The following is a 14,625-nucleotide window of genomic DNA, read 5'->3' on the forward strand; positions in this document are numbered from 1 at the left end:
GGACAGTTGAAAATGTGTGCCACGACCGGGACTCAAACCCGGGATATGCTTACATGGCAGACGCTCTATGCATCTGAGCCACCGTGGGTACAGAGGATACAGCGACTGCAGAGACTTACCTCTGGCACGCCTCCCGTGAGACCCACATTCGCAACTTATTGCCCCTGCCCATTATACTCACTACGCGCGGCTTTACTGCCGATTTGCTCGTACTCTTACGGATTTATGGACAATTCTGCAGGATTCTTGCACTATTTCAGACGTTAGCCGAGTCGAGTCACGTCGCGGTTCGCCACTTCTGCGTGCTCGCGAGGCCCTGCACGATATTAGGCAGGTGTACCAGATTCTTTGGCTCTTCAGTGTAAATTTCTACTTTCATTTTTTTAAACCAACTCCCGTATGATTTCATACGCAACCAATACCATGAAAAACCACAAAAAGAAAGGTGTTAGTTGCATCGCAATATGTCAGTTACTTCCCGAGAAATTGCAAAGCGGAATTGACGCTTGAAACAAACGAAACGCGTAACTATTGCACTTGCCGGGATGCAAGCGTGACCCCTACGTGTCAATGTTTGTGGCAGGAAAACCTATTATTATTTTCGACCCTCCTGACAACAGTGGAAGTAAGATTACGTTCGTCAGTCGCATGGCGATTATGACCATAACTGTGACAGGAACTGCATGCAAGCAACTTCTGATGTCGGTCACCTCGCAAGAGGCCATTGCTCACACAAGCACATAAAGACGTTAATAGGAAGGTTCTTCGGGCTGGAAGAATACATGACAGGTTTTCTGAACACGCAACACCCTATTACATCTCGACTGACCTGCAAACTCACCTGGTTTGAACCCCAGGGAAAATCTGTGGGACATGTTGGAGCAGCGGGTAAAACGCCGACACCAGCACCCCCTACAATTTGGTGGAATTGCGCGATCGGATTCTCAGCGAGTGGCTTAACCTGGATCCCAAGGACACGCACACAACCTTGTGGACCCACTTCGTAACCGAATCCAGGCGTTTATCAAGTGCAGGGGCGGATTCCCACGGTATTAAATGATGCTTGTAATAATTTCCCGATGGGCGAGTAGTTTTTTACCAGTGAGCTTATAAATGTAAGGCAAATGTTTCCCAAGAAACCTAAATCAACCGTAATTAATCATCCCAATCCATCCCATAGACATCCTACTCACCCAAAAATATTCATTTCGCCCCATACGTAATCACATTCTACGAATAATGGAAGAAAAACCTTCTTCCGTACGAATATTTTAATTGTTCCCTAAAGTATCTGCCACTGAAGCTTACAGACTGTCGCACGCATTCGAACCGATTCTACAGCACTTTCACACTCCGACGTTGGTACCTGTGTCACCTGTCTAAAACATGGTTTTGCAAGCATTCGGTGGCAAACTGTCGGCATACGCATGGATACAATTTCACAGATTTTCACACTCAAATTGCCACGTAATCGTGACTTACACACTTTCATAATCGAAAAAAGGTCTTTCACAAAAATATGGCGATCGAAGTATTATAACACTTTTGCAACATACTTTTTAGGACGCGGAAACTCTATTTGAGGAAAGTACTGTAGATGTTCCGGACAGTTTTAACGTAGAACGATTTGTCATTAAATTGGGAACTGGCTTGCACGTTAACCAGTCTACACATGCACAGGGGCGCTTTCAAATGGAACGGAAAACAGTGTCCAAAACAGCTCGGAAACAGATGTCAGACGCTTAGAGAACCATCTTTGTAATCCTTTCAAGGCTACAATTAACTTTCCATATCTCAGCTTTTCTTTAACGCTTGTGAGCTTAAGGAACTGGACTTTATATATTCCTTCTACAATGCGATGTTCTTTTTAAATGTAGCCTCATCAAATCAGAAAGAAGTTGTTTCTCTCCTTGCACTGTCCTTCTATGGGCAGTGTGTAATCATGACTACATAATATGCGAGGATCTGCAATCCATTCTAGATGTTCTATCTTTCGTTCTGTAAGGTGTCAGGCAAATCCAACACCTTCCATGAAAACCCTGACATGATAAGCAAATCCAGTAGTATGTCACATAGCTCCGAATAAATCGTGACATTAAATTAACCAAAGTAATACGAGTAACGAGTGAGCAAATGGAATACCATAGACTAACACAAGAATGCCTAGATGCATGTCACACCTTTCCACCATGAGACAGACGCAGTTCCGAGGGGGGAAACGAGAACAGAAGCCGAGAGCAGAACCGTGTTAAGCTAGAAGGCCCTACGATAAGGGACGGACTGGACCCCCACGTCACCAGCTAACCACTAGGACAACGCCAGCTGCAAGTTTTAGCGTGAGACTTTTTCGCGTCTCTGTTACGTTGCAAACTTTAAAAACATTGTCCCACCACGAAAAGTATAACGTTTCTCATTGGATAGACAGAATTTTTGTAGGCGGAGCTTAAGGTTAACATTGAGACTCTTATTGGTCAGATGAAAACACAGCCAGGCAGTTTTTTTAAAACCAACTTGGGTAAATGGTAGTAAGGAGAAGTTAGGAAGAGAGTTGCTTCCGAGACGGTGAGGTGAGCGGAGCTGTGCTGCCAGCCGCCCCCTGATGAACACCAACAAGGTAATGAACGCACGCGATGCCGCATAACAGCGCATAAAGCTTCACTCAGAACTGCAGAAGTCTCACCTGTTACACCCCTTTTTTGCGTAATACTAGTGTCGATCGTAAATTAAAGCTCATGGTGTTCACATTTGCCACTTGAAGAACAGATCTGAAACGCAATGATTTCTCTGTTATATAATTATTGAGAAGCCACATCAGCCACTGTAATTTACGACAAGTTAGATAAGTAATTAAAGATAATTGAGGGTCACTGTAGAACATTTTGATAGTTTTCTCTTTTGTGAAACTTAACTTAAACCTAGATTATAGATGTGATATGGCATAGGTCATCCTACGAACCATTGTGCAATTTATAAACAATGTTTTGTGAGTAGAATAAATTTTTACCAGCTAACTAAAAATAGGAAAGCCTTGAACCCCTTCCACTAAATTTAGTTAATATTAAAATTCTTTTACAGGGAGTGCAGTGGAGCTGACGCTGAGATCATTAAGTATTTGGTTATATCATCGCTAGTCTCACTGAACTCTTCTGAACTCTACATGTCATGTGTGGTCTGGCGTCTCCTTACCAGGTTCAAACTAGTCAATTCCCTAAAAAACACTCTCAGAGCGTCGTTGCGCGAAAGTGGTAGGGAGACACGATATAGAACAAACAGACACCACCATGAATGTTAGAGTTCCTACCCTCCTTTTTTCTTCATAAATTTAGCATGCCTCTTGTCTCCATCAACGTACATCGTGTTGGACCTCCTGATGCACGGCGTACTGAAACAAATGGACGTCGCCCAGACTAAGTCATTGTCAGTGCCCTGCACAAATACTGACCCCATTTGCTTTTATAGCCGTCCATAATTGCGAAAGTGTTGGCGATGCAGGAGGAGGAGGAGGAGGAGATTTGTGTTTAACGTCCCGTCGACAACGAGGTCATTAGAGACGGAGCACAAGCTCGGATTAGGAAAGGATGGGGAAGGAAATCGGCCGTGCCCTTTCGAAGGAACCATCCCGGCATTTGCTTGAAGTGATCTAGGGAAATCACGGAAAACCTAAATCAGGATGGCCGCACGCGGGATTGAACCGTCGTCCTTCCGAATGCGAGTCCAGTGTGCTAACCACTGCGCCACCTCGCTCGGTCGATGCAGGATTTTTTGCACGAATTGACCTCTCGATTAGGTCCCATAAATGCCAGACGGGATTCATGTGGGGTGATGATGATAGCCAAATCATTCGCTCGAATTGTCAAGAATGTCCTTCAAACCAAACACAAACAATTGTGGCTCGGTGACATGTTTCGCAACATGAAGTCCATGAATGGTTGCAAACACTCTTCAACTAACCGAACATTACCATTTATAGCCGGTCGCTGTGGCCGAGCGGTTCTAGGCGCTTCAGTCCGCAACCGCGCTGCTGCTACAGTCGCAGGTTCGAATCCTGCCTCGGGCATGGATGTATGTGATGTCCTTAGGTTAGTTAGGCTTAAGTAGTGCTAAGTGTAGGGGACTGATGACCTCAGATGTTAAGCCCCGTAGTGTTTAAAGCCATGTGAACCATTTAGAACCATTTACAGTCAATGATCGGTTCAGTTGGACAAGAGAACCAAGTCCATTCCATGTAAGACACAGACCACACCATTATAGAGCTACCACCAGCTTACAAACGGTTCAGATGCACTATCGGACATAACTTCTGTGGTCATCAGTCCCCTAGTTCTTAGAACTACTTAAACCTAACTAACACACATCCATGACAGAGGTAGGATTCGAACCTGCGACCGTAGCCGTCGCGCAGTTCCAGACTGAAGCGCCTACAACCGCTCGGCCACAACGGCCGGCTCCAGTTTACACAGTGTCTTGTTGAGAACTGAGGGTCCATGGCGCACTCCAACACTGCCATCAGGTGTTATCAACTAAACTCGTGACTCATCTGACGAGGCAGAGTTTTCCAGTCGTCTAGGATCCAACAGAAGTGGTCACCAGCTCAGGAGAGACGCTGCAGGTGATGTGTTGTTAGCAAAGACACCCGCTTCGGTCTTCTGCTGCCATAGCCCATTAACGCCAAATTTCGCCTCACTTTCCTAACGGCTACGTTCATTGCACGTCCCAAACTGATTTCTGCGGATGTTTCACACAGCGTTGCCTATCTTTTAGCACTGACAACTCTACACAAACACCGCTGCTCTCGGTCGTTAAGTGAATACCGTCAGTCACTGCGTCGACCATGGTGAGAAGTAATGCTTGAAATTTTGATATTTTCGATGCACTCTGGACACTGTTGATGTCGGAATACTGAACACGAATCACCTGAGTACAAATGACAGTTCCGCCAACGCACTGCTCTTTTATACCTTATGTACGCGTAACTATCTACATAAGAGCACATTGCTATCCCGTGACTTCTTCTCACCTCAGTGTATGCTTTCGCATTAAAAATATTGAAAATTATCCGCCCTGTCAAAGACTTGTAACGATAGATAGCTAGACTCCCTCTTTTCGTACAAACTGCCACTAGAGTTATGGACGTCCTTTATGCCTCGAATAAATAGCGACGGGTTAACAAATGGTTCAAATGGCTCTGAGCACTATGGGACTCAACTGCTGTGGTCATTAGTCCCCTAGAACTTAGAACTACTTAAACCTAACTAACCTAAGGACATCACACACATCCATGCCCGAGGCAGGATTCGAACCTGCGACCGTAGCAGTCGCACGGTTCCGGACTGCGCGCCTAGAACCACGAGACCACCGCGGCCGGCGACGGGTTAACAGAGTTGACTCCTAATGCCCACTCCCAGATAATTTATGGAAGTAACTGCTTCCAGTTGCTGACCTGCTATATTGTAGATAAATGATAAAGGATCTTTCTTTCTATGTATTCGCAGCACATTACACTTGTCTACATTGAGATTCAATTGCCATTCCCTAGACCATGTGTCAATTCGTTGCAGATCCTCCTGCATTTCAGTACAATTTTCCAATGTTAAAACCTCTCGATATACTACAGCATCATCCGAAAAAAGCCTCAGTGAACTTCCCATGTTATCCATAAGGTCATTTATGTAGATCGTGAATAGCAACGGTCCTGCGACATTCCCCTGCGGCACACCTGAAATCACTCTTACTTCGGAAGGCTACTCTCCATTGAGAACGATATGCTGCGTTCTGTTATCTGGGAACCATATAATGATAATCAGATGTGTGTTAATTAGTATATATTCGAAGAATTTTGTATCTAAATGATGCATCAATTTGAAGTGAACGAAAAAAAATTGAAAAATTCGACCCCAGTGAGACTCGAACCAGCGACTCACAGAATGGCAGTGTCCAACGCCACCTGCTCTTTCTTTAGTCATTGCTCTCGTCATTTGATCTGGTTGGAAGTCACGTGAAACCCTTTCAAGTTCGTGGTTGAATACCTCATTTGAGCCAGCCCTCTGATCGAACAGCTGAGATGCCGTACCGCGTAACAACACCAGTTTGGGTGTGCAACGGCTGCAGAGCAATCGCCGCGTTCGTGTTTGTTTACGTCATGTTTATTCTTACGGTGAACGAAGTATAGGGTGAGAGTTAACGGTAGCGATCACTGGGACTTACCTGTTGCATGTCTGCCTGGTGAGTGCGGCCGCGTCGTCGGTGACCTGAGGTTTCGGGCGCGCGTCGGGTACCCCCTATTTAAGACCTCTCCTCCCTCCGGGAGGTGAAAGCGGGCGCCGGGGTGAGGGAAGGCAGAGCTCTTGCGGAGTGCCGGCGGCGTTTGCGCGCGAAATGAGGAGATTCCGCGCTTAAGTAGCCGAGAAATACGGCCGCCTTTGATTGCGGCGACAATGAGCCGTCATTACGCGCTGATCGAATCGTTTGGGGTTAGCGGAGGCAATAATAGCGTGACGTAACTCGCGGAGTGCAATGGCCGCTCCGCTTCTGTACTGTACCTCTTAGCTGAGCCAATAAGGCCACCTCAGCGCCCTCTTAAACGATCAGACTTGTTTGCCAAGTTCGCTGTTTGCTATCAACACGTTTGTCAAACAAGCGCGCAAAAGTGACAATCGAGTTTGTCAAACTTGACATCACTCTTCAAGCAGGTCACGCTGTGCGAATGTGTCGTGGAATATTTTGTGAATTATCCCTGACTGTTAACTATTACTCCGTTTTTAAATTTACTTTCTGTTAATCACACAAAGTCCTTTATCTGTCAATTCTTTCAGAATTAGCCACAAAGAGTGGACGTTGGGTACTTCTAAAACGAAATTAACTTTCAAGCCACATAGAAAATATTTACTAACGGCTTTTTTCATGTATCAAAAGCAATGGCGATACTGCGTACATATATTCACTGACATCCTTTAGTTAAATAACATTTTGGAATTTATTGTTATTGAGCGATTACACGGGCAACATTACCAAAGAACTGCAGGCCCGATGTGTTCACTTAGTGACAGAGCTGGAATAACGTTCTATACTTTTGACCGTCAGAGAATACACGCTACACTTCATAAAGGAATCTCTAGTAGGTAGTTGAAGAATAAATTCATCTATAATAGGATTAGTTATCTGTATGAAATATTTACAGTTTTATAATCAATTAATTGAAACGTTATGAGTGTTGTGAATTTATTTGCTACACGTAACAAATGGTGCTGATCTTAGCAGAAAGGGTAAAGTAGCGTAAATCGCACCACTTTTCATAAAAAAATTGCTGTAGAAGCCTTAAAATGTTCTACTTCGGTTATACAAATAAATTGAAATGAACATTTGTGTTTCGGGTACAAAAAGCATTTAAAAGAATTTTTTGCCATAATATATGCTATTTATTTTTGACCATATTGTAAAACTCTGCTAATGGTGCCTTTTAGGCTACTGGTTTCCTAAATTTCACCACACGGTGCCAAAATCGCACCTGTTCCTACTATTATGCGGTTTTTTGATGAAAATTTGTTTTTAAATTAAAGGGTATACTCCATATAATTAATTATTTACTTCACTAAATATATCACACAAATAGCCTTTAAAATATTCGTAATAATGCTTTGCTGTTATTGGAAAAATAAAATAAATTAAAAATTTTAACTTTTGTATAAAACTCACACTGGAAGCTCATTTCATGTTTTAAAACACCATAACAGGTTCAAAAATGGTTCAAATGGCTCCGAGCACTATGCGACTTAACTTCTGAGGTCGTCAGTCGCCTAGGACTTAGAACTGCTTAAACCTAACTAACCTAAGGACATCACACACATCCATGCCCGAGGCAGGATTCGAACCTGATACCGTAGCGTCCGCGCGGTTCCAGACTGAAGCGCCTAGAACCGCACGGCCACCATGGCCGGCACCATCACAGGCTTCATGAGTCCATTTTCTGCAGACTGAGCATTGCGTCGTGTCCTCCACCACACTTCCTTCACAAATGAAGCAAAATCAGTCATCTACATCAATTTCAACCTGAACATTTTCGAGAGATGATGTCGATGAACCAGTGGTATTTACGTTGCTTCTTTGCTTCTTCCTTGTGAGGGTCCAAGTCCATCAATTGATTTCCACACATTCTTCGCAACATGAATTGATTTTTTGTCCCTAATATCGTGCAATGCATTCTTATGTGGGCTTGAAGTCAACAGATCAGCTTTCTGAGCACCTTTCTTTATTCCTTTTCCTTGTTTGGTAACGGATTTTGGCAAAGGACTTATTTTAAGGACGGCCACAGCAAGTTTGGGGAAGGGCTAATTTGAAGTGGTTGTGATAGCTTCGTGTTTGCTGCGCTGGAGAGGCCTCCTGCAGCTTCTTGACCCTATTCTCAGCACTGTCATTGGAAAGAGTTGGGTACTTTGGCGTCTATTCAGGTTCATTTGTGTTGCTTTTCCGTGAATGGATAATGGCTGGAACAAAGTCAGCATCGAGAAAGAATTTCTGTCTGTGGGCCAGATTCCAGGGGCTCTGAAATATTCATTGCATTGCTCAAGGTCGCTGCTCGGCTGTACGCTTCGGAAAGCAGAGAACAAACCTCGAACTGAGTCACAGAAGGCTCATTAGCTCGCAGCCATTTGCACTGTGCTTCATCATAATAGGTTTGCAACGGCTTGAATATTGCCACAGCTGGCATCTGCAAACAATGTGCACTATGCTCCGGGGTTGTAAGAGTAAAGCACCATGCGACCTTGCAAGTTTAATAGATTCAAGAGAGTAAAACACCATGCGACCTTGCAAGAAAATAGATTTAAGAGAGTAAAACACCATGTGACCTTGCAAGTTTAATAGATTCAAGAGAGTAAAACACCATGCGACCTTGCAAGTTTAATAGATTCAAGAGAGTAAAACACCATGCGACCTTGCAAGTTTAATAGATTCAAGAGAGTAAAACACCATGCGACCTTGCAAGTTTAATAGATTCAACAGAGTAAAACACCATGCGACCTTGCAAGTTTAATAGAGTCAAGATTCTTGGAGTGTGTCGAGGGCCCATCCAACACAAGAAGAACTGCCGATGGTTTGACATAAGCAATAAAATGCTCCAGCCATTTAATGAAGAGCTCACTACTAATATAACCAGCGTCTGAAATTTCCACAAGAGCTCCTGGGGTGCAACACCTTTCAGTGAAGGATGCATCCTAAGCCTGTTAAATGTTACCGTGGGCGGCACATAATTACCACTAGCACTCGTACAGCAGACAATTGCCCAGTTAATTCCTCTTTCGGCACTAGAAACACTACCCTCTTGAAGTTTCCCCTTCTGTGCCAATATCTTAGAATATTTCTTTTGTACAGTTGAGAAACCCAATTCATCAACATTGAAAATGGTCAGTGCATTTAGTTTATGCTTGTCTACAATTTTTTTCCAGAATACCAAAAAACTTGTTAACATTATCTTTATTAAAACCTCTAGCCCTAGCAATAGATACATTTTCAGGCTGTCGTAAAGTTAGTGTCGGATGACGTTTCACGCAAGCTCTATACCATTTCTTACCAGCCATCTTTTTCTCTCTACTGAGTGGATTGTCAAGATGGGGATGAAACGTCAACTTTCACGATCACCGCGAAATTATTTTTCTTAGCCTAGGAATATTAGCCTCCATAAATGTATTAAAATATTTAGCCTGAATGACTTTCATTACTAAGGTTCTTAAATTGCACCGGTAAAGATTCCTAAATCGCACTGTTGCTATTTAGGCAACTCGGCAGTGGTGGGATTTCAGCAACCACGCCTTTTTGCGAGTTTGTCATGCTGTAAGCTAAACAATTGATTGAATGACAACTATAACTATGTCAAAGAGTACTTAAATATATCTTAATTATATGTAATAGATATGAATGGAATAATGTTACGTACCTTAATATCAGGCTCCTTACGAAAAGTACACAAGTCTTACATGAAAATCATCACTTTTCTTGCGAACTAAATACGAGACAAACTACCGCAGCCATTGAACCCAAACTACTGTAGGCCAGCCGTTGTGGCCGAGCGCTCCAGTCTGGAGCCGCGCGACCGCTACGGTCACAGGCTCGAATCCTGCCTCGGGCATGGATGTGTGTGATGTCCTTAGGTTAGAGACATTTGAACCATTTCAACCGGTTTAGCCGTTTAGTAATACAGAACTGCTTTCAATTTCATCGTCTGGAAATGTAGTTAGTGTGGAAAACTACTATAGTATCATTGGGGTGTTCCCAAGTTGAAACTACTCCCGCTAGGTGGTGCCTAAGTATGAACGGTAAATCTACAGATGTGGTGGTGCGATTTGAGAGCCGATGCGATATAGGCTACTTTCCCCGACATGGCTGTCTTCTCGTAAGGTAGGACCAGAGAAGTGGGGAAAATACAATGTGTTCAGCGCCTATATAATGATGAGTATAGATAAATAAAACGTGGTTGTTGTTGCAAAGTGATTGACAAACGTACGGGAAAGGCAGATATGATAAATTTCTTGTACAAAAAAAGTCTTGATTTCTTTTTTTTCTTGAATTCTTTTGCATTTGAGACTGGTGGGTAATCTAGGAGGTGCAATGAAGGGTCACAAGCTTTAAATCTTTGAAGCGTGCGCCAGTTGCTCAGTTGTAGATAACAGTCGTTTGAAAAACGCATGCGTAAACGGGCAGACTTCTTTGTCAGATCCTCCATAAGTCAACATTTCTCTCAAACACATCGAACACGAATTATGTTTGACGAACACGTCATAGAAATGCCTCACATTTGACAAACCATTGAAGTTTGACAAATTGTTTGATCGTGAATGGGGGCATTAGGGGATGGCCACAGTAGCACCCACAACGCGGTTTCACTGCAGCTGATCTCATCGCCCGAACGTACAGACTTCGCACGATAGACAGTGAAATACAAAACTATTTTCTTAGGTCGAATTGGTGGTTGTTACCACGCTCGAAACACGGATTCTGAGAAATTGTTGAGTTTCACAGGAGAAAGAAGGAGCTCGTGGCATCTTGAGAGTGAACAATATAAAGAACAGGGTTATCCAAGAAATTTTTTAAAATATAAGTGAAACTTTTACTAAATAGACCACAATTTAGTGGTTATACAGTTATAACGTGATGACTAGTTTCGGTGGCTTTAAACAATCATCTTGCTTGCCTGAGTGGCCTTGCGGCGCTGCAGTCTGGAACCGAGCAACCGCTACGGTCGCAGGTTCGTAGCCTGCCTCGGGTATGGATGTGTGTGATGTCTTTAGGTTAGTTAGGTTCAATTAGTTCTAAGTTCTCGGTAACTGATGACCTCAGAAGTTAAGTCCCATAGTGCTCAGGGCCACTTGAACCATTTGAACAATCATCTTCAGGCTGGTTGGGCTCGTGGCATCTTACTTTTAAATCTTCAGCTTGTGGGCATTTTTTAAGAATCACTGTTTTACACACCATGATGGATCATTCCTTTGCAGGGGTGACTATGGAACAGCTGAAAATTCTTGTTACCGTTGCATGTATTTTTCTCATTATAATAATCTTCTGTACAGTGTCTTATAATAGGCATTTGACGCAGTTTCTACTCGTGGAACTCGGCATTTTACTTCTTCGTTACCTGCATCTTGCGAGATTATGGTTTACAATCTGTCTGGCTCTCGATGATGATTTTTACTTCATACTGTCCTAATCTTGTAGGCCCATAACAAGAATGCATGTCGTTGCATGACTGCTGTTAATGATGGTGTTTCTCAATGCACATTCCACTCGTTTCTACGATTACAACGATCTGAAAATGTTGCTGAAAGCGACCGAAACTAGTCGTCATGTTGTAATTGTATAATGTAAATTGCGGTCTAGGAAGTAGAAATTTTTTAAGAACGCTGTATCATTCCTGACCATGTCAGAATTCACTACATTACAGGGATTTGCCTCGGAATCTGTGACCTGAAGTCGCTACGTTATTGGAAATCAAAAGTTTTGAAGAACTTAAAATTTTAACAATAATAATTAATTGAAATTTACCATATGTTAGATTATCCATCTTCTGTGGCTGTCTAGCCATTGCAGCCTCATACCGCCTACTGTGGACACAGTGGAGACCCGTCTGCGATGAAAGAACCTCTCCAGGAGCAAGAACGACATTTTCACCGCAAGCGCTCCGGCGAGTCGGCCGCGCAGTCACGATAGAGACCTTGCGCCTTAGCGTAAGCACCGTGTCAGTACAAACGAAAAGGTTATCGAGGTAGACCAGATTGCTAAACGACCGAAAAGTTTTAATCACAACGACAGCTCTGTGCCGCCTGCCCTCACTGCCACGATGGCGCCACCGGCATTTACAACCAAAACAAAGGCAAGGCTCCGCCTACAGCCGCCAGAGTACTCTGGTAAAGGCGTCCTCCAACCACGGCAACGTCATTCGACAGACAGTCGTCTATATCTACGACGACAAACGCAGGAAGTACTCTCTTTAAACCTGCGAAATATTGCAGTTACCTGCAAAGAGCCTACCGATATTTCCCCAACGTCTGATCAAAATACACTACTGGCCATTAAAATTGCTACACCAAGAAGATGACATGTTACAGACGCGAAATTTAACGGACTGAAAGATGCTGTGATATGCAAATGATTAGTTGTTCTGGTGCCTCGTATAAGGAGGAGAATGAATACCATCACGTTTCCGACTTTGATAAAGGTCGGATTGTAGCCTATCGCGACATTGCTGCTCGCGTTGGTGGTGATCCAATGACTGTTGGCAGAATATGGAATCGGTGGGTTCACGAGGGTAATACGGAACGCCGTGCTGGATCCCAACGGCCTCGTATCACTAGCAGCCGAGATGACAGGCATCTTATCCGCATGGCTCTAACGGATCGTGCAGCCACTCTCGGTCCCTGAGTCAACAGATGGGGACGTTTGCAAGACAAAAAACCATCTGCACGAACAGTTCGACGACGTTTGCAGCAGCATGGACTATCAGCTCGGAGACCGTGGCTGTGTTTACCCTTGACGCTGCATCACAGACAGGAGCGCCTGCGATGGTGTACCCGACGACGAACCTGAGTGCACGAATGGCAAAAGGTCGTTTTTTCTGATGAATCCAGGTTCTGTTTAGAGCATCAAGATGGTCGCATCCGTGTTTGTCGACATCGCGGTGAACGCACATTGGAAGCGTGTAGTCGTCATCGCCATACTGGCATATCATCTGACATGATTGGTTTCTGGTCTCGGCCACTTCTGTTAGCATTGACGGCACTTTGAACAGTGGACGTTACATTACAGATGTGTTACGACCCGTGGCTCTGCCCCCTCATTAGATCCCTGGAAAACCCTACATTTCAGCAGGTTAATGCACGACCGCAAGTTGCAGGTCCTGTACGGACTTTTCTGGATGCAGAAAATGTTCGACTGCCGCCCTGGCCAGCACATTCTCCAGATCTCTCAGCAACTGAAAACGTCTGGTAAATGGTGGCCGTGCAATTGGCTGGTCACAATACACCAGTCACTACTCTTGATGAGCTGTGGTATCGTGTTGAAGCTGCATGGGCAGCTGTACCTGTACACGCCATCCAATGTTTGTTTGACTCAATGCCCAGGCGTATCAAGGCCGTTATTAAGGCCAGAGGTGGTTGTTCTGGGTACTGATTTCTCAGGATCTATGCACCCAATTTGCGTGAAAATGTAATCACATGTCAGTTCTAGTATAATAAAAAAAATGGCTCTGAGCACTATGGGACTCCACTACTATGGTCATTAGTCCCCTAGAACTTAGAACTACTTAAACCTAACTAACCTAAGGACATCACACACATCCATGCCCGACTTCCGGACTCTAGTATAATATATTTCTCCAATGAATACCAGTTTGTCACCTGCATTTGTTCTTGGTGTAGAAATTTTAATGGCCAGTGGCGTAAAACAGTTACACGGAACCAGTTGCAGGTTGGCTACCTGAAAGCTTTCAGCTGCAACAAAAATGCCCAGATAGCCGTATAGCCGTGAGCGTTAACGCGCCTCCCCTGGGCTAGGGAGGTGCGCCCGCCCCAGATCGAACAAGCCCTGAGGATTAAGGACGAGGTTTCGTTGTACCGCTTATCCTGGATGAGGTTTTTAGTCGGTTTCCCACGTCCCGCTAGGTGAATATAGAGCTGTTTCCCAAGTCCTGCCTCCGTCATACTATTCGCAAGCATTTAGGAAACGTTCACACGCTTACCAAACGATAACACTACATGGATGTGGTTAGCTTACACATATTCCCTCCTAGGGTGGTAACACTACACTCTGTCTTCAGGCCACAAGTGGCCCATCGGGACCATCCGACCGTCGTATCATCCTGAGCTGAGGATGCGGATAGGAGGGTTCAAAATGGTTCAAATGCCTCTGAGCACTATGGGACTTAACGTCTGAGGTCATTTGTCCCTTAGGACCTAAGGACATCACACACATCCGTGCCCGAGGCAGGATTCGAACCTGCGACCGTAGCGGTTCCAAACTGTAGCGCCTAGAACCGCTCGGCCACCTCGACCGGCGGATAGGAGGGGCGTGTGGTCAGCACACCGCACTCCCGGTCGTCATAAAGGTTTCCTTTGACCGGAGCGCTACTATTCGGTCGAGTAG

The 14,625-nt window shown here is 44.4% G+C and overlaps 1 protein-coding gene across 1 annotated transcript in view; it reads right to left on the reverse strand.

The window, feature by feature from the left end:
• Positions 1-6,213, reverse strand: part of LOC126293236 (mucin-19-like) — a 62,577-nt gene extending 56,364 nt beyond the window's left edge. Inside the window, exon 1 of the mRNA XM_049986356.1 lies at positions 6,205-6,213. Within this exon, the coding sequence (XP_049842313.1) occupies positions 6,205-6,213 (9 nt within the window). The remainder of the gene's footprint in view (positions 1-6,204) is intronic.
• Between the last annotated feature and the right edge of the window lie 8,412 nt (positions 6,214-14,625).

The sequence above is a fragment of the Schistocerca gregaria genome, chromosome 10, assembly GCF_023897955.1.
Source record: "Schistocerca gregaria isolate iqSchGreg1 chromosome 10, iqSchGreg1.2, whole genome shotgun sequence".
NCBI lineage: Eukaryota > Metazoa > Arthropoda > Insecta > Orthoptera > Acrididae > Schistocerca > Schistocerca gregaria.